The sequence below is a fragment of the Cygnus atratus genome, chromosome 7, assembly GCF_013377495.2.
Source record: "Cygnus atratus isolate AKBS03 ecotype Queensland, Australia chromosome 7, CAtr_DNAZoo_HiC_assembly, whole genome shotgun sequence".
Lineage (NCBI taxonomy): Eukaryota > Metazoa > Chordata > Aves > Anseriformes > Anatidae > Cygnus > Cygnus atratus.
In genome coordinates, this window is record NC_066368.1 from 32,721,154 (window position 1) to 32,741,469 (window position 20,316).

Here is a 20,316-nt window from a genome sequence, read left to right on the forward strand (position 1 = left end):
ATGAAGCAGAATAATCAGCTGGATAGACACTCGCTGCAATTTAAGCAGATGAGCATTCACATATATTTACATTGAGACAGACTTAAGTACCCTGTTAAGTCAGCAACTTGGATCCCAAAGACAGCCACTCAGAACTCTAGGAAACAAAGTATCATGTAAATAAACAGTTGCAAACCTATTGCAGGTGTTGTTAACATTCCTATCATTACAGAGCAGAGATCCTTCAGCCTACTCAGAGAGAGTGGGATCTTCCTAACTTTGGCAAAAATCCTGAAAGGCAATCCACGATGCGCAGTGAAAGCAGCCCAGGTGCTTTCAGAGATAGCCAGGAATGGTATGTTGCACTTCAGTATATACAGCGTTACTACAAGGCATATTACAGCACCTTAGCTGTGTTTCCACTGCTTAGTTTTGTTTCATGGCTACCAGTTATTGGTCTTGCAATTGCAATCATTTTATTTTAACATGACAAAAGACACAACAGTCCCTCTCCTTTACCTATGCAGATGAAATGAAGAAGCCGTGTATTGAAGCAGATTTGGTTCTGACTTTGATACCTTTGCTGGAAAGCACAGACCAAGAAATGCTGCTTCATGCTGGGCGGGCTATTGGCCGTATCTGTTATGATAACCGTAAGTATCGACTTAAAAGAACTCAATTTTTTTTGGGTGCAAGACATTATTTTAGAAGGCATTATTATGAATTATAGGTTACATTTTATTCCATGAGACCTGAGCACACTATGCACTTCAAGCTCCTGTTAGTCATACAGTATACACAGCTCACAGATGCCAGTCTGAACGCATCCCAAACACATCCTAAACTGAGTTTCCCCCTATATTTTTGATTTCAAGGTGATACATCTTTGTCAGACCAGAGGCTGAATACTTCCGGTCTTCAACCAAAGAGTAGCAAAGCTTCATATATACCTTAAACATCTTAGCAGAACTACCTTGGGGCCAAATCCCAAAGGGCTTTGACTTCTCTCAAGTGTTTATAAAGCAACAGCTTTGTTTTTTTTTTTTTTTTTTTTTTTTTTTTTTAAGTGTGTCAGGAAAAAACACTAAAAAAAGACAGATATTATCTAGTTCTTCATTAAAGACCATTCTTTGCATATAGAAGATCTCTGTGCTCCAAAGATTTCCATAAAGCCAGTATACCAGCTTGCCTGCTGGTCTCAAAAATTATGCCCATTTCACTTAATTGCCTCAACAGATTATTATTTTTTTTAATCCTTAATTCCCAGACTGACCAAAGTATTTATGGCATCCTGGAGTTAATATGGAGCTTTTCACCCAGTATCTACTATCAATATCCCTCAACGTTCTCTTATTTTTCTAGTGTGAACCCATGTAGATTTGTCTAGAAAACCATGGGTTTGCCTCCCTGCATTGTTGCTATGAAACCCAAGCATGATAGGCAAAAAATCCGTATCTGGTATAGATTCTACTGCCCCCCTGCAAATTAGATCAGTGATTCCCTGATTGAATTACAATTCCATATCCTACAATAGCACTCAGATGCTTTTCCTGGTAACTGCTATACATGCTGCCACCTGAGTTGCAGTCTACCTCTCAGCAAGACACTTTTGAAAGCACTGTCATTGTACCAGTAAGCGACCACCACCGACCAACTTTGTATCTCAGTTCTTGGCATTCTCAAAATCATTGTAGATATTAAGCCTTCATTCACTGCAAACCAAACTACAAAAAGAAGAAAACAGTTATCCGTTTTCTCAGTAATTCTGCAGAGACAACTGTACTTATATATTAGAACTATGAACAAATTCATTTCAACTTATCGTACTTCACTGACTTCCCTTGAGCTACAGTGATTTATGATTGTCTGAGGACTTCGCTCAGCCTATAAAAATGCCAAAGATACATTGAATTCAAGCACTCCAAGGCTCCCTACATTCAGAGCAATTAAAAAAAAAAGATACTCCTAGATCAACTTTAAAGCTGCCCCTCTTTCTCAGTAGTATCTTATAACAGCCTGGGTATTGTAAAGCATCTTGTTTCACAAAGGTGGTGTTTTTTTTTCTCTTCAAAAAATAATCATTACCAACATGCAAAGAACATGTATGTGGACATTTACTATACAGTTCAGAATACTGGTGATCCCCAAAAGCTGAGTCGTCACTAGACTGTGCCTTATCATAGGTTCGAGTCCCTTACATATCCCTGCCCTTTAGGCAAAAAGAAGCCATGGGATAATACAGCTCAGGTTCCTGCTCCCCAAGAGAAATAAGCCAGTGTATATTTCTCACTCAGTTTTCAGATAGTTATGAAGTGATGCAGTCCATCAGAATTCGCACTAGAAGGTGTGCTACTAGTCAAGATGCTCATCCAATTGCCCTGATCTATTTATTTTTCACAGTGGCCTAATTACTCAGGTCAAATTAAAACCAGTAAGTCTAGCAGAGCTGTTCTGAATCTGCATTTTCCATGCACACACATTAGCCTGAACCCATGATATGAATGCTGTATGAAATGTAACAGTGTAAAAACAAACTAGATTACCTTGCTGCAAAGCATCTCAGTTGGACCTTCTTTACTGATTTACTTGGCCCCTATTTAATCACCTTTAACTTCTGTGCATGCTATTACCAGGTGATCTTCAGGAAGAGCTGGTGAAGGTAGGAGTAATCTCATCACTAGTCCGAATATTGACTGATTATGCAGAGAGCGAACCACTTGTCCACGTTGACCTATTGGCCTTATGCAATCTTGCAGACCTTGGTAAGTAAATGCTTTTGTATCTTGCAGGAAAATGTCAACTTCACACTGTCATTGCCTTTCCATTTACATTCAGAATGTCCACAGCTGTGGTAGGTGTTTTTTGCTTGCTATTTCCCCTTACTGGTACATAACAAGGAACTGGCCACAGCACCCATGTTGGGAAAGTTACTACTCTGTCCTGGAGCATCAGCAATTATTATTTAATAATCATTGAAATAATTAAGTTTCAACAGACTGTTTTTGATCCAGAAAAAGGTATAGATGGCATAACTTCATCTACTGTAAACTGATATAGTTTCAACTAATTCAGATACAGTACATAAAAATACTGTTAAAAGTTCTATTTAGTAATTAAATTTATAAACCTTAATGAATCAGTTTCCATTTTCATTTACACAATTTTCAAGCAAAGACATCTCCATCAATTTAAACTATATTTGCGGAACCTTACATACGCCTTAAGTAGTGATGGAGGAATAAGATCAAACAAAAGAAGTTAACACGCTTTGTATATGGTCTGTCTCTACGCTATAATTTAATTACCTCCTACCTTTAGGGGGAGAGGCAAGGAAAGGAGTATGTCACACCATCTTCTAGCCAGGCCTTCCCTTTATAAATCTCTTACAATACTTAATACTATATTAAAATGTGTTCTATGTCTAAGAACAGTAAGCTTTAAAATATTTGATCTTTGTTATCATCATCTTGCAGATGGTTAGGATCCCAGTGAGATTAGAACTATCTAATCTAATCAAGGCAGAAAATATACTGCTACAGCAAACAGGCATGTGGCAGATGCCAATTTGATAAATGAAATAATCATACTGTAGATGGATTTATAAGAGTAATTTATAAGGAATTAAGCCAGGATTAATTTCACAGCTATTACAAAGTCATAGCTACAGGAATGAAACAAAAAAAAACAGCATTAAAACAATGAAAGTAGTAAAGACAGGGAGTAATAAAAGGGATGGAATAGAGTTTTGCTGTCTCAGTGCTGTTCAAAGGGATAAATAAATATAAAATATTTATATATGTATTTATAAAAAAAGCAGGAAAGGCTTTCAAAATCAAAGTAACATCTAGTCACTTCTGATTATATGAAGATACGCTTTTAACATTTTATCAAATACAGAACCATTCAAAATCCTGACTTTATCATATACACAGATACAGCTAAGGAAGCTCTAAGCAAGACAAAGGTTGCTGAACAGCTGGTGAAACAACTGAGAAGAGCAGAGAACCATGAAAGGTTAGAAATCATCTTTGAGGTCCTACAAGCACTTGCAGAAAACGGTAAGGCTCCTTTTGGCTTGAGGGAAAGAGGGGAGAAAGGAATACCGGTGCTTAGCTTAAGCTCCAGGTTCTGCATTTGCTGGGGGATCCTACTAACGGAAATTAGTAATCCCTTCAATGGAAATAAACCACAAGAACATATGAAATCCCAGCCTGATTAAGGCTTGGAAGCTTAATAGGTGAGACAGCAAAGCCAGGCAGGAGAGAGTAGCCTTCCACTCTATTTTGGTAGAATATGAACCATGGTAGAATATGACTTTGCAACAGAATACCAGAGTAAAAAAAAGACTGAAGTCTTTTCTTTTTGTATCAAAAAAATCGACAACCAAATACAGAAGGTATCTACTCGAAGCAGCAGTGTAACAAGCACTGACAAGAATCCATCTAGAATATCTAGATACCTGATGAAAACTCATAACTGGCTTTGCTCATCCTGCCTATGGTTTCATCCTAGCACCAGAATGTCCAATAAAACAAAAAAATGATCACACCTGGAAAGAGACTGACCTAAATTCAAAGATTTAGCTTCCTGGCTTGAAACTCTTCAAATATGACCCAAGAAACTTCTAGTGTGCTTTTGTGTTCTTTACAGATGCTCTAAAAGTTCAGTTGGTGGAAGCAGGTGTGCAAGAGGTGCTGTCTGACATCCTACTGAGGCTTCACGGCAATTCACAAGCTGAAGATACGTGCATTGTGAAGGCTGCATCAGATCTCATTGTCTCTCTGCTTCTTGGAGGTAAAATAAAGAAATATTGACAGTCCAGATACATAAAAAAAGTCAAGAAGTCCCCTTGGAAGAAGAGTTGTCATCTGCTTGGTTGCTTCCATTTCCTTAAAAGGGACACATCTGCAACCTGTTTCATAATCCTTAAGGGAATTCTCAGACATTGTATTTTTTCAGTGTTTATAGGAACTTGGTGCTCATGTTGCAATGTTCCCCTTCAAGCATCATGCATGTGCTACCTCAAGCAATCTAGTAACAATGTGACTGCTTCTGTGCAGAAAACAAGTGCAGGTACAAGAACCTCAAGGCCACTGTAGTCGTGCCCATGGTTGTGCCAGACACACCCAGCTTCTAACACTTTACTTTCAAAGCTGAGCCCAGAATCTGCTTTAAATTTAAAGCTAATCATCAGATTAAAAAGTTCACATGGTGTTGTGCCACCCCTCTTTCCTCATTCGCTACTCCAAGCCTACTTACATACTTGAAGCATTTGGATTAACAAGTGAAATGTAAGAATTTCCTTGTAATGTAAATTGTGCATTTACATGGCAGGAAAAACATTATCATTCCAGGCTACACACATTACTGACGTAGATTTTCCTCTAAGTCTTTAAGCTGATTTGAGCAACACTACAAAAAGGCTGAAGACTTCTAATGACACCTAAGTTTAGGTGGCCCTGTTTATATTGCATTTTGGGCAATACAGATTAAAAATAAATTTCAAGAACTGGACACTTACACTGTACCGCACCCACCAAATCCCAACGTAATCATCAATTTAAAGATTTTAAATTATTAACTATGGCAACAACCTTCGAGTAATTATTGATTCATATTTCCTCTCTGGTCCCCTACAAAGACAAACAGAGTATTTCACTTTGGGGGTAACTATGAACAGACATGAGATGCACTTTTAACATTCTCTATTTATCATGCCTTAGATAAACCCATGAAGAATTTTTATTTATTTATTTTGCTAAGGGACATGGCATTATCTCCCAGAATGCTGTTAACTGCCTCATATCCAAACGTATGCAGTGACAGAGTCAGGAACATTGGCTTTTGCTAATTTTACAAAATTAATGGTAAGGTTGCTTTTTCTCTACCCATCAAAACTAGAAAGCCAGTTTGTGAGTGAAGAACAACACTATTAGATTTTATTGCTTCATGCCTCTGAAAATATAACCTTGTTTTTCTGCAAACTAGAAACTTGCATACCTTTAAGTAACAGAGACTAAGGATATTGAAATAATTTGAGGAACAATTGTAAAAAAATGGGCTGATCAGGGGTGCAAGCATTCATACTTCGTTTTGCCTAAATCACATTATCACAGGTGAGACTCTGGAACTGTTTAATGGCAAATGTTTCTTAGAAATATACAATGTTGTTTCAGACTCTAAGTCACTTTTGGGAAGTGGGGAGGGGATTACTCAGGCATCAGGGGAAAAAAAGGAATCTCAAGATAAGCCATTTTTATCTTTCACACTTTCCTATTTAGAGAGCAACGAGCCTTAATACTATGTAGAGAGAAACGCAGAGAGACTCTTACAAAGAGACTCCTGGGAGACATGCTGTGCTGAATTGGTCAGCAGAAGAAACTCTGTTTTCTGTCCATTCCTTTCTCATTGATAGTTGTTGTACTAGGTTCAAGCTTAATTAACAAAAAGGAGCTTTTTTTTTTGAACAATTCCTAACTTTCTCCGTTAACTTAATTATCAATAAGGATTCCCTGAGATCTCTCTGAATAGTTAGAGACAGCTTACTTCAGAAAAACAATGTGACAGTATCACATGCATTTCTCCCCACCTCCCCCCACATCCTTTCTAGCCTTCCTTTCTTCATTGTCTCTTACCTAGCTCTGAAGCAGCCTTTGTGCATGGCTGCCCACGAAGGCCACAGAAATGCCCTCCGTGCCTTTAGACTTGCTATCTCTGGCTTAGCCAGCTGAATGGCTTGCTTTGTCACTCCCTCTCCTCCCTCCATCTCCCCCACAACCCTATTAGATATCTCATGTGGAATAAATGAATAATCCTTTTCAGGCCCCAGTTTGTGCCTTTAATCTAAGAAAAGAAATCCTATGGAAATCTGATCTCAGCATCAAATGACTTCTGAGGCAGTGAAAAGGTGACAGCTTTTGCAGCTATGAAAGTGGCTGTTCCTAGCAGAGTTTAACCATGAGCCATTAAATTCAAGGTTCTGCTGCCATCCAAGGCAAAAATCCATAGGAGAGAACCATTTTGGAGCTCTGTGACAACTGAAGTAAGGCAGCCACTAATGGGTTCTGCTTATTTGCACTTCACAAGAGGATAAAAAAAATGCTCTGCCATTCTTTGGTGTGAAAGTTGGGGGAGGAGGGAAATTAAGTTCATTTAAGGTTAGTCTATATGAAGATCAAAGTATTTTGCCTGTGGAATTTCCTCAGGCCAAAACAGTCTATTCTCAGAGAATCATTCCTAAAGACTAAAGACGACTAGGCAACTTTTCTTATATACTCTAACCTCCAAAGATTAGGACCAGGCAAAAGAATGTTTGAATAATCACAAGCAAAAAGATCACCTTTAAAAAACGTAGACATAAAACACTTATCAAAAGATTCTTGCATGAGTAAAATTTGAACTATTTCACAGAATGAGTTTTCTCTTGAAAATATCCACTCAATCTATACACGTTTGACTTTCTTATTTAACATATGCAGAAATACAGGGGGAAAAATATGCCACTAACTCAAATGCAACAGCAGTAAAAATGATAAAAGAACTGTAGTGTTGGTTCAAAAGAGAACACAGAGGAGTTTTTACTACTTTGGGGCAGAAATAATATTCAAACAAGCTCAGATGTTAAAACTACTACATATGGCCATTTAAGTGGTATACATTCAAAAAATCTTAGACATGTAGCTAGCACTATGAGGAACTAAAGCTACTTCTGGCCAGATTCTTGATTTGTACCAACCAAGACTGCATAGTTTCACAGGTAGCTCTTTACCCCAGGTGAAGATGCGGTCTTCCTATACGGCATTCACAATTTTTGCCATTTTCTAACAAATAATATTCACACTGTAATAACAGAATCTTGACTGGTGTCAAGAAGATGCTTCTCTTGCAGTGTGATTAACTACACAGAATAATAAAATACAGAAAAATATTTTCCAAATGGCATCCTCAAAACACTTCCTTCAAAAAGATGCGGAAGGTAACAGTTTCCGTCAGCTCTTCAGGGGAAGGCACCTTCTCATTTCCTATCAAGGAGAGCTAAGGAACTTCTGATAACAAAAGTCCTCTCATCGCTGCAGACTGAGTTCTCAAAAACAAAGGGAGACAATACAGACATACATATATGCACTTACAAAGTATTGTGGAGCATGTACTGTGCAAAATGGTGATTCTCTGGAAAGTCTAAATCAGCTCTTTCACCAGCTTTGAACGAATAAGAACTCTCTAGGTCAATAGAGATTTTCCAAATTTCATGACTGCAACATAGACTTATTTCAGAAAGTGCGTTTCTCAGAACAGGTAAGAAAAATCTAATGTTTGTACGGAATACAAGGAGTAATAGCAGTACAAAACTAGTAATCAGACTCATCATTGCTGGCTAAGATAGCTGATCTCACTATAGTCTCTTAAACCAGTAGAACAGCAAAATGGGGCATTAAAGCTATCCTGTGGAGAAATGGAGAATGCCACTAGTATTTCATCACGTGTGTGTGTGTGTATAGTAATATATATATATATATAGTAGCACATATATATATAGTGGAAAGTAAAGCAGTAGTGAAGGAAGAAATTGAACGGAGAAGATATGGATTTTAATTTGACAGTGACTGGCTCTAGAAAGCATTCTCAAACTAAGTCTTACTAGAGGGTGCATCTCACAATCAGTTCACAAGTAGCTGATGCCCACTTCCATCTCTAGAGAATTGAAGACGGAAAAAAAAAAACGCAAAAATGCAAAAGCTACAGTCTCTATCTCATCAAAACATTGAGACAGACAAGGCAAGGTCTCCCTGAACTCCTGATTCACATGACTACATTCTATCAGTTTCTCATCTCATCTCTCCCCGCTGCTTGGTTTCTCCTCTTCTTTAGATGGCAACTGTATACGAATGGTACAAGTGGGAGTCATACATCAGCTTCTGGACCTTTTGGAGAAACACGTGGAGAGTGGGGATGTCTCTGTGCAACATGCTGCACTCAGCGCACTTCGAAACCTTGCTACCCCAGGTACAGAGTTTAAAGACCAATGACTTACCATGATTCTTTGTAAAGATGGATCATTTAATGGAGATACGTGCAGCTCTGTCCAAGTCATCAATTCCAGTGCCATGTATTCTGAGGGGCAATTGACTTTTTTTCCCCCTGTGGAGACATATTTTTGCATAACCCATCAGGACTTTTCAGCTACGTGAAGGGTCTAAATACAATACGCTGTAATCTCATTGCCAGCTGCTGAAATGATTTCCTATTAACAGCATACAGCAGTTTAAGATAAAAATGTAGAACCAGGCTTATAGCTTAAAATACATAGTTTTGGGTGGAACTCTCATCACACTTGGTAGATTTTTTTAAATTATTATTTTAATAAATTTGTTCTTCTATAAAGCCAATATTCATTATAAATTTGGCCTGTACAACACTTTAAACATTTTACTAGTGATCTTCAGTAAATCCATATCAGAAAATTTTGTGCTATTGCTTCCACTCAAAAACATAATTCAGACCAAAAATGTTTTACTGGAGACTTAACAGAACAGCACCACAGTCCTTACACTGTGGTATAGCACTCTTCAGAGGAGCATGATGACACTTTTCTGAAAAGAAAAACTTGGAGCTGTTTGCTGAATTTTCTATGTAAGCTAGCCAGCAGGCCTACTTTAGTAAACAGTTCTACATATAGTCATTACTTTGAATAAACAAGAGCCCCACATGACAACTTACTACTTTGCTTCCACTGCTTCCTTTTAAATCCTGATACACCTTGTACCAGGTGTTTGAAGTCCTTGCTTCTTCCCTCAGATAGCTCTCTTCAAAACTCCACTTATTCAATTTCAACTTGTTTTTATATACTCTCAGGTAACTTAGTTTTGCCTATAGTATTGCCACACTCTCTGCACCATAAGAGTCAGCCACATCTGTCTATTCAGTGTTTTAATAAACATATTCCACATGATTAACATCTCACCAGTTCTGTATTTCTCTGTAAAGAGGTTTTCTACCACTGTTCATATTAGTAGATAGAGGCCGGTGCAATTGCTTTTTGGTGCTAGTAGTGTATGCAGAGATTTCTATGCATGCAAGCTACCTTACATCACTTACAACTTAACAGAGCTTTTAAAAGATAATGAAAAGCAGCTTGGCTGTATGTGCATATATCTACACATGTATTTACAGTGCTAAGCCTATCCTTTGCAGTTTCTTAACAGAACAATGAACACAGCTCATCTTGCAAAGATCGTAAATCTAAAACTCAAGAACATGGATGTAACCTACAACTTTGCTCCTATATCACTGCCTGATACATATAGTACTGGTAGAACTTAATGTTCTCTGCAGCTGTAATTTAACAGGCTCACCTCTGAACTATAAAATACCAATGGATCACTAAGGAGCCTCTTTTTTGTTATCTGTTCTGCTCAATGTCTATCACAAAACCTCTTCAACCTTTCCAATTGTATGTTTCTTCCACAGAACTTCAACAAGGTGTCAGACTAGGAGAAAAACAAAAAATAAAACCTGCAGACACAACTAATGAAGTCTGTGTAAACATAAAAGATCAATTAAATTAGTGTAAATTAGAAGTATTTAATAAAAAAGCAAGCAAAACAGAATAGGCATTATCTAAATTAGCTGTAATTGGGCAATGCATAACTTAGATTTCAAAATACTATTCCTAAACTGCTTTTCCTCACCTCAAAAAAAAAAAAAAATGAAGCTATAAAACACTCCTTCACAAGAATACATCATTTTCATCAATACACAACCTCCATCACTTTTAACAATTTGCAGCCTGCTACCTGGAAAAAAAAGTGCCTGAGTGCAAATCCAAACAAATCACAAAAGAGAAATGAATTAAATAAAGGCCAACATTTGCAAATGTGCACAGGGGAAGTCTTGAGTTAATTCAAATAGTGATTCTAAAACTGTAAAAGAAATAAAATTATTATGCTTTAGTGACTAGAGTCAATCTACCACTGAAAAACAAGCACATGAAGAACATGTTATTTAAAAGTGCCTGCTTCTCAATTTGCCCAACAGAAGGTCAGAACAGACATCTTCCTAATTTCACTGTCATCCACCCCTCCAAAAAGACATGCAGAAGAGTGGAGGAAAATTGCTCTGGAGGAAGCAGCTTTTGGTAGCACAGTTAAGCAGCATTAGGACCCCTTCCAGACAACTGTCTGATTATTACCAGGGATTACTGCACTAATGACTGTATCAAAGATGCAAGATTTAGGAGAGGAAGGCACAGAAACAAAGGTGTGAACAACAGAGGATCAGTGAGCTCAAATACAAAAAATGTCATTCTCAAAAAATAAGGTTGAGTCATTTCTGCAACCCAGTTCAAGATGAGCAAGCACAGGAAAACCTTGCTCATATGGGTGGGTAAGTAGGTGAATGATCTGTAACAACTAGAAAAGCTAAGGGAAACAACAATGCTGTGTTTATCCTGTTATATACTGTATTCTAGACAGGGTTGATATCAGAAGTACCCAAAATATTCTAACAGCAATGCCTAAAAAACTTTTAGTTCAAAAGACAAACCTAACTGGTTGGGTTGTCCTGATTCTATCCAAGTACTCCAATGAGTTGAACCCTTTTGCTAAGAGCATAATGGAACACAAAATTCAGAACAACAATTATATCCTATCTATACCTTCAGATGATTGTACAGTTAGTGAGCTTCACATTAAAGTCCCTTTTTTTCCCCCACTGGTTCCGTTTTCTAGTTGTTAACAAGGTTCAAATGCTGGAGGAAGGTGTGGCAGAACGGATTCAGGCGCTTCTAAGGTCAGAGATGCCTCCTGTGCAGTTTAAACTTCTGGGAACACTACGGATGCTAGCAGATGGTCAAGGTAGGGAATCGCTAATGTTTCCTGATGTCAGCTATACATTCCTCTTCTTCCTTTCCCCCATGAGACAACAGATGTAGAGGCCAGGCTAAGTATCCCGCTAACCTAATTCCACTCACTCTGGACAAGTTCCAACTGAGGCCATTGCTCAAGGCTACAAGGCCTCCCATCGCGCCCTTAGCCAGCCTCTGAAGTAGATGAGAAGCAAATCAAACAGAAGAATCTGCAGTAGTCAGTGAGAAATGGCAAAAGCCTAAGGAAAGATGCTTTCCACCGGATATATATCAGCAAAGCCTGAGTATGATGGAAAGGAGTCAAAATAAGGATTTATAATGCCAAATAGCAAGAAAGCAAATGAATAGAAGAATTGGGCAATATAAAGGATCAAAGGGAGCTGAGGTTTGGAGAGGTAGGAGAAATGAGTTTCTATCACTAACAGTCTCTATACATGTTCCCAGGTTTATCCCAGTAAGGCTCAAATGTTGCATTTACTTTAAGCATTGAAATATGGGATTATCTACTTCACACGTCACATCATTTAGTTTTGCAGAGACAGGCATGCAAAGGCAATGAGACTCAACGCTTCTCAAAATGTAATTATATGCAAAGCGCACAATTTAGGCACAAAACCTCAGAATTACATTAAGATCTAGTACCATGTCCCAATTCTTTGATTTATTCAGCTCCTTAGCAGAATATAATGATATATGAAAACAAGTTGCTGTGGGTTTTTATGATAAAAGTGCCCTAGTTGTCTCAAATCACCAAAGCAGCTGCTCTAGCATACTGATCACTATAGACCATCCTGATGTGCAAGAACAAGAAGTCAAAAACAGAATCAGAAAAGTTGTAGCCATTTTGCAATGGGAACTGACATCTGGCACAGAACAGTTACAACCACAAATTCAGTACAATATGAAAGAGTAGAAACAAGCATGCTCCTCTGTACTTCACATTGCATTCATTTACATCACTGCATGCTCCACACTCTGATTTGGCAGCTACTTGCATCAATTTTCAAATGAACATGCAGCAAATTCAGATCTAGCACTCATTGTTTTGTACCAATTCCAGTCCAGTAAAAAGCTGTTTCCACTTATATTTCACTATGGTCAGAAACAGACATTGCAAGATACACAGAAACTTAGCCTCTTCTTCCTCTCATGCTTTGAAGGAGGTCATTAAAATGTCATTTGTCTGAAGTGATAACTGGATTTCTGGATTGTGAGAGAACATTTATCTTTTAAAACTGAGACATTAGAATAACATAGGTCTATATTAACAAATCCTTTCTTTTTTCCACACTCAATGCTATTTTTTGGCCCTGATATGAAGTCAAAATTTGGCACAAAATGGTACAACTTCTGAATCCGAAACAACACAAGTGTCAAAGTGCTGAGTAGAAAAAGATTTAGAAGATTATTCAATGTTTACCCATTTATGCCTACGAGCACACATTTCTCCCACCTTTAATTGCTTTCTATTGTTTACCCATGAGCTAACATTGTCCCTAATTAACTCAGCCTGAAATGCTTGTGAATACACATCTACTAACAAGTCCACACTAAATTAGCTACTTATATTAGTTAATTGCATTATCTAGTGTAAATTCATTACTCTGACAATCACTGGGCATGCTGAGACCTATGAAGTAGAATAGAAAAAGAAGGTTTCTTTCTAACTATAGAAAACTGTACTTAGCTCTGTCAGCTTCATTACACTAAAGTGTTAGCAATGTTTTTTCACTTCTTTGCTTCAGAACAGCAACAGAATTTGTGCACCCCACTACACGGCCAAAGGACCTTCAGCTCAAATTAAAGTTCAGTCATATGCACAACTGAAGTTTGGCATTTTATAAGCTAAGAGTTCCTTCTGTTCCAGTTAACGAAGGCTAACTGGTCTTTGTCTCAAAGAGCTGGCAGACATCACGAAGTCCCTGGAGAACTGGGTCAAGATCCCTTTTTGAGCAAACCCCTTGAACTGGTTCCATTTGCCACCCTCTTACCTCTGTCAGCTTTCTAGACTAAACTGGATTACCATGATCTTCTCAGACTAACATGTGACATCTGACCTAGAAACAAAGCCTTTCTGTCAGAGGAGGTTATTGTGCAACATGCAACTTACCTCAGAACAAACACATTCAATTAGGCTAGAAGCTCCCACATCATTACAGGATTTTGACCTGGGAATTGTTCCATTGGGTACTCGACAGAAACCAAGTGTCTATCCTTCTTTGTCCATCTCCCGAAAACAGAAAAAGTATAGTTTGACTTACAATTTCTGCAAAATACCCTGAGTAGTCACGTGGTTTGTTGACATTGACCTCCTGCACACTCTTGTTTAACCCTTTCCAGAATATCCCAAAACAAATACAATACACACAGAAAGGTACAGGTTAAAAAAAAAAAAAAAACACACAGAAAGGGACAGGTAAAGAAACCAGAGCAGGGTGACAGCATTATTGGCCAAACCTATTTCTTTTGTTCTAGATGCATTAACTTTAACTCTTCCTCAAGCCTTGTTTGCCTCCGGAAAGCTCCAAGAAACAAGTTTCTCAGCTTCTGAAAACCCTGGAGACTTCTCCCAACACTTTCACCTTTCTGAATCTGCTTCCAAATGAACAGGATTTTCTGAGCTCACCCCCTGCTTATCTGATTTAAAAAGTATATTTCACAGTTCTCAGCACCTTCAAATCTACATTTTCCTTTGCTCTGGAAATCATTTTCTGCCACCTAGTCACTTTTGAGCCATAACACTTTAAAGGTGCATTATTAAAGTACAGCAAGACTTGTACAGAATCCCACGTTAGACCAGAGCAATACCAAGACTGCATCTTCCACGCAAGTAGTTTCTTTTGCTACTGAACTTGAAGAGTTTGGGGATTAGTTTCCTGTAGTGGCACAAATCTTAAGTTACAGCATCACTTTGGAGTTTCACTTACAAAAAGTTATTTAGTGAGGGGTTTTGTTTGTTTTCTCTGAGTCAACCATATAGATTAATACTTCGGGCAAATCCTGAGATACTGTTCCTGAAGCACAGTGCAAAGTAAATTAACGCGTTCCTTCGAACTTGAGGAAAATTTTAATGGTGTTTAATATATAGTTCAACACGTTGTTGACTTGAGAATATAATTACAGACATGCTGCAATTCTGTACCAAGGACTGGTTTCCCACATGCTACCAACAGTAATTATGGCCATTACTGAGAGCACCGAAATGGCAAGAACAGGCTCAAAAAAGCCCATGATTACATTCATACAGGGCTCAAAGAGCAAGTACAAGAAACAAAGGGAAAGAGACAGCCCTCATGTGAAGATTCCAGTATAGCAACATAACATATGCTTTCAAAGATCTGAAACTCCTCATTTTAATCCCTGCTTCAGGGACCTATGAAAACGCTAGCTTTATAGGAACAGCTTAATTTGTTCTTTACCTCCAAATGGTGTCCTGAAACAACTGGCATTCCCCAGGCAAAGATATCCAAGGTCACACAAGTCCAATGCTTTAGTTACAGCTCAGACCACAGGATGGAGCTCAGTATCCTTTGTTGCCTTTACATTCACATTTCAGTGACAAAGACTAAGATTTTAAATGTCTCCCGATGATGCTTTTCTCTTCAGCTGATGCGGCTGAAATCTTGGGCCAAGATCCCATGCTGCTCAACAGACTTGTGCAGTGGTGTGATGTTAAGGACCATGCCGGCGTTCGTGGAGAAGCAAATCGGCTGCTAGCATCAATCTTGCGTCACAACAGATCCCAAGTACGAGTAATTGGTCTGATGTTTCAACCTTACTGGTCTCCTATATTTTTAAAGCTTGTCCATATAGCTAGGGGTTAAATATTAAACTGTATGTACAGCTATATAATTAAAAACAGGAAAGTTTTTGGTAAAATGCCTCCAGTCTGCCTCAGTACTGATCGAAGAGAGGGGAGTAGGAAAGCAGTGCTCTCTAACTAGATATCACACTGAAACAAGCAACCTACTGTCACTTGTTGACTTACCTACTGTCACTTGTTGACTTTTACCCCACTTAAGGCTTGACAAATGCTAGGCAGGTAAAGCTTTTCTATTTCCATAAACAAATGAGTTTCAATCATAAAATTAAAATGATAGAAGATAACCCAGACCTATCCTGCATGCCAATCTCTCAGGAGTTGCAAAGAGCTCACTTATTTACCTACTGACGGATGAATCCAGTGTGATCTGGATCTGCTGGCATATTATATTAGAACAGGCTTCTGTTTTTTGTAAATCATGCCATTATACACAGACATCCCAAATGTGCTTTACTCTGAAGTTTCGATGGAGTAGATACTATCTGCAAAGGCTTTGACAGAGTAAAACCAAACCTTTGCTGGTTTGAAGACTTAAATGAAAAATCAAAGTTCAAACTAAAATTCTTAAGAGACCATATATACACCTGCACAAACACCTTATACACATAATTGTAAGTACCGATATTCCAAGTAAATTAGACCAGCCTTAAGCAGACACACATGACTAGTGCCAAAAAGAGTTCTCTAGTCCCAGGATACAGTCATTGCAAATACCATCAGCTTGTATTGCAGCATGAAAATCATTTCCATCTATTCAGAGACTGAAGAGAGTGTGCAATCTCATTTCCCTTTTCATTCTACTTCATTCATAGCTCAGATTTCAATCTGTGATATTTTACCTTTGCTTTAACAGGAAGTGGTCAAAGCAGTGCAGGAGGCACAAGGAGTAAAGCTTCTGGTTTCCATGACTACAAGTGAACATGCTGCCCTGCAGAATGAAGCTCTGAATGCCTTGGCAATAGCGTCTGCTATTGATCTAGGTATTTTTCACCTAAAAGCGTTTATTAATATGAAGATCTTGCACAGTTAAGAAACACTCATGCTGTTAATTTCATATGCAAGAAAAGAAATACGCTGTTAATTTCATATGCAAGAAAAAGCATTATGGTCTAGATTTAGCTCTTAACCACCAAATAAAGGAAGTGACCCATCCAGAAAACAAGACCCCCAGAATTCAGGAATTGCCTGAATGTTTTTTGGCCAAGTAAAATAATCAGGTTGTGTGGACAGGCACAATCTGCTGGGTGCTGTATGACCCTAGAAACCTACAGAAACACAAAATGGAAATAATGATGAGGGCTAGAGAAAACGATGAGAAAATGTTTAAATGTAGACAGAATTAGACAGGGGCAAGCTATGGACTTGAATGGTCAGTGACGACTGTAAATAGAGGAAATAACATTCAGAAGACAGCCACTTGAATGAAGTAAAAAAAAAAGCATAGAAAAAAGGACCTTATGGAACATGCAAATGAAACAGATAAGAATAAATGCTGTAACTACTTCTAGTGAGCTAGATTTTCAGAGATTGAGTATAATTTCTTTTCAGGTTTGTCCTGTATGGATTTTTAAATATGATCAGTCAATCTCAATTTATTACAATAAAAACAGCCACCACAAATTTACACACAACAAAAGAAACTGCAAGTCAACTTTAAGTTTGGAATTTTTTTACATCAACAAGAAAGCAAGGCAGGGAAGAGCCCATTTTCATGCTTAGCCCACAATTAAGCCTTTCAGACTCATGTGTGCAACTCATTTAAATGACCTAGCTCCGATCATTAAGACTTTAATCTATTATGGGTTTATTTTGTAGTGTGTATGTTATAGAGGGTTCCATCCTACAGAATGAGGCTACTGAAAAAAACTCTCTATAGGAAATCATACAGAAAACCCCCAGTATAGACAAGATGCTCAAGTCATCCTTGTATAAGTAACTCATTTTAAATGAAGCCAGTCAGGAATTTTATTTAAAAGAGAAAAGCATGTTCACTCTTTGTAACCCTCTTTTCACCCTCTTTTTACATAAAAGCTCAGGTATTTGTTCACTTATTTTTCAGATACCCTTGAAGCATCTTTTAAGGAATCACAGCTAGTACAAAGCTTACACAGACTTCTACAAGATGATAATACAACTCCTGAGGTTAAATATAATTCAATGGGTCTTTTGTGCAGTCTTCTTAATTCAGGTAACTTCATTTTAAGTAGTCTGTGATGAAAGGATGGATGTTTGTGATGAAAACATGCATTTTATGTCACTGAAACGTACCACTTGTGATGCTGCAGCCAGTGAACAGTAAAGATTAAAGAGGCTCATCCTTTACTCATCAGTGAAAATCCCACTCGTGTTTTTTCTTCAGGAAAAGTAGATTAAACCATTAGCTAAGTAAATTAAAAAAATTCTTTATTTCCAGTGACAGTCAGTGGCATAATCAAGTCCTGAAAAGCAAAATCAGAGCCTTAAAATATAGGCATCTTTTCCAAACTCACCACATACAACTGTCTGGCAGTCCCAGGCTTTGCCTATACCATAGCATTTTTGTGCTCAAAGAAATAACCTGTCTGCATTATCTTACACAGACAAGCACACCTTTGTTCTGCCTATGCTGTGGGCAAACCAGAGCTGAGATAAAACAGCATCTTTAGCAGTGCTGGATTAAATGCATAGCAACTTTTAGTAAAATGTCTGAAGGGTCTGATTTCAGTTTCTCTCTCTCTGTGGCTAGGGAAGATTTAAAATTCTTCCTGCAAGATCAGACTGCTCCTGTAAGCATGGTGTGGCCTCACGCAACAACTCACCGTGTCTTTATACATAAACCATGGTTACCAAAAGCAATGACTGTGCGTAGGCAAAGACAAGAGAGCTGCTTTTCAAATCCTGGAGCTGCCCTTTATTGGCAGGCAAGCTGGATTTTGCTATGCACTCCACTTTTTCCCCTTGTAGTCACAGGTATCTCACAGGGCTAAGCACTTACATCCTTCAGTGCAACTGTGCAGTATTCACACAACAAATCTGATCTGTAAGACTTTTGCCAGATGTGTACTTCATGAAAGGCTAACAAGGCATACAGGCAAAAAAGCTGGAGCACACACAGCCTATATTATATTTTCAAAGTACTTTTCTTTTGTTCAATCAGTTCTTGGAAGACAAATGGAGAAGAAAAAAGTCTTAACCTGTTCAGCATTTTCAAAGGGTTAAAGAATACCTATCGAGAGAAACACATTTTAAGCAATATTAGGGAAAAATTCGTACAGTGAGGGTGGCCAAATGCTGGAACAGGCTGCCCACAGAGATGGCTGATGCCCCAAGTCTGTCAGTGTTCAAGAGGAGTTTGGATAGGCCCTAAATAATATGCTTTAACTTTCAGTTAGCCCTCAAGAGTTTAGGCAGCTGGACTAGATGATCTTCAAAAATCCCTTCCAACTGAACTAGTCTACTGTAAAGCAGGTCATTTTACACAGCAAATGCTCCAAATCTGTATGTTGCAACAACTGTCAGGAGCTGTTATGCCACGGCATGTCACTAAAAGCCAGCATTTAATCTCCCATTCAGGTGATCTGAGACAAGAAATAGAAGAGGACAAGATTAAAGAAACCCTCGAACAACTCTGCAGTCACAGCAATGCAAATGTGGTCAAGGAAGCTGCTGCAACGTTACAGGTGTTGAAAGGAGAGCCACCCCACTAGCCTCCCTCCCAACCCAGAGCAACCTGTGCTGCTGCTGAGGCAAATGCAATAAAATGCCAGCTCGGCCAACGCTACCTTGCATTTGTCATGCTGCTGCACAACCAATGCTATTAAAGCCCAGGTACAGCTCCTGCTTTTAAAACTATGCATACAAAAATCTGGCCTACAGATACTTGTATCACTGCTGCTCTTTACTGAGCTACTAACACACTGCAGTAGGAATAAATCCTGTCAAACAAGTGGTCTTAGAAAACATTATCTGAGAGGCAACAAGTAATTATCATCTATAATACATATAAGCTGCTTGGTTTTGACAAATCAGGGAATCAATTGCAACTTTAATTTTTCGAAATCAATAGGACTTTAAAATCACTGTAAAAACCTAAAGCTTGTATCATGCAACCCAAAACAACAGAGCTTTCAATTAAATGTGAGCTGTTGATTAAATAATGCAAAGGGCTAACTGGACCAGTTCAACTCCTGCACACTGTGAATCAATCTGCGTACCCAGCTGTTAACTGGAAATTTCACAACTCCCCATAAAACCGTACCTTTAAACCACCTTCCCCTCCCCTTCCACATTTTAATTTCTGCTTTTAAAGCTCATCACGGAGTTTATGCCTGCTAATATCACAAGCGCTATTGCTAAGCATCTGAGGTCTCATCCTGCATGCAGAGTTGCGGCTATTGTAACTGGGTATGATTTGCTGTAGAACCAACTTTTGCAGTAAACTGCAGTTAATGTCCAGACAGTACTTGGACAAGATACAAATTAAAACTAGTTAGAAGTGACAGGTGGGCACGTGTGAAGATTTGAAGGTGGCCAGCATTTCATTAAGCCATCTCCAGTAAGAGAACCTAGGCTTAACTACAAATAATAGTAAAAAAAAGTCTCTGAACATTTCTGTAAGAATTGTTCATGTTTAAAAAGTCACCTGATTAAAAATATAGTAAAACCAGGATCT

The 20,316-nt window shown here is 38.3% G+C and overlaps 2 protein-coding genes across 2 annotated transcripts in view; one reads left to right on the forward strand and one right to left on the reverse strand.

The window, feature by feature from the left end:
* The window catches only part of SH2D4B (SH2 domain containing 4B), a 119,604-nt gene extending 109,163 nt beyond the window's left edge, over positions 1 to 10,441 (reverse strand). The window contains exons 1-2 of the mRNA XM_050712099.1: positions 10,332 to 10,441; positions 9,011 to 9,117 (exon numbers count right to left, since the gene is read on the reverse strand). The gene's annotated coding sequence lies outside the window, so the exon portion shown is untranslated. The remainder of the gene's footprint in view (positions 1 to 9,010; positions 9,118 to 10,331) is intronic.
* Positions 512 to 20,096, forward strand: LOC118247032 (rap1 GTPase-GDP dissociation stimulator 1-like). The gene is made up of 10 exons (XM_035544698.1): positions 512 to 632; positions 2,613 to 2,741; positions 3,912 to 4,037; positions 4,630 to 4,773; positions 8,848 to 8,982; positions 11,706 to 11,831; positions 15,449 to 15,588; positions 16,519 to 16,645; positions 17,725 to 17,853; positions 19,218 to 20,096. Exons 1-10 carry the CDS (start codon positions 512 to 514, stop codon positions 19,349 to 19,351), a joined length of 1,311 nt encoding a protein of 436 aa, XP_035400591.1. The 3' UTR covers positions 19,352 to 20,096.
* Positions 20,097 to 20,316: the final 220 nt, after the last annotated feature.

What these genes read in the sequence shown, in the direction of transcription:
- LOC118247032 (XM_035544698.1), top strand. Translation starts at nt 512, where the DNA reads ATGAAGAAGCCGTGTATTGAAGCAGATTTGGTTCTGACTTTGATACCT. An exon ending in ACAAGCACTTGCAGAAAACG is followed by an intron (nt 4,038 to 4,629) that starts GTAAGGCTCCTT and finishes TGTTCTTTACAG; the next exon opens with ATGCTCTAAAAGTTCAGTTG. An exon ending in TGTCTCTCTGCTTCTTGGAG is followed by an intron (nt 4,774 to 8,847) that starts GTAAAATAAAGA and finishes CCTCTTCTTTAG; the next exon opens with ATGGCAACTGTATACGAATG.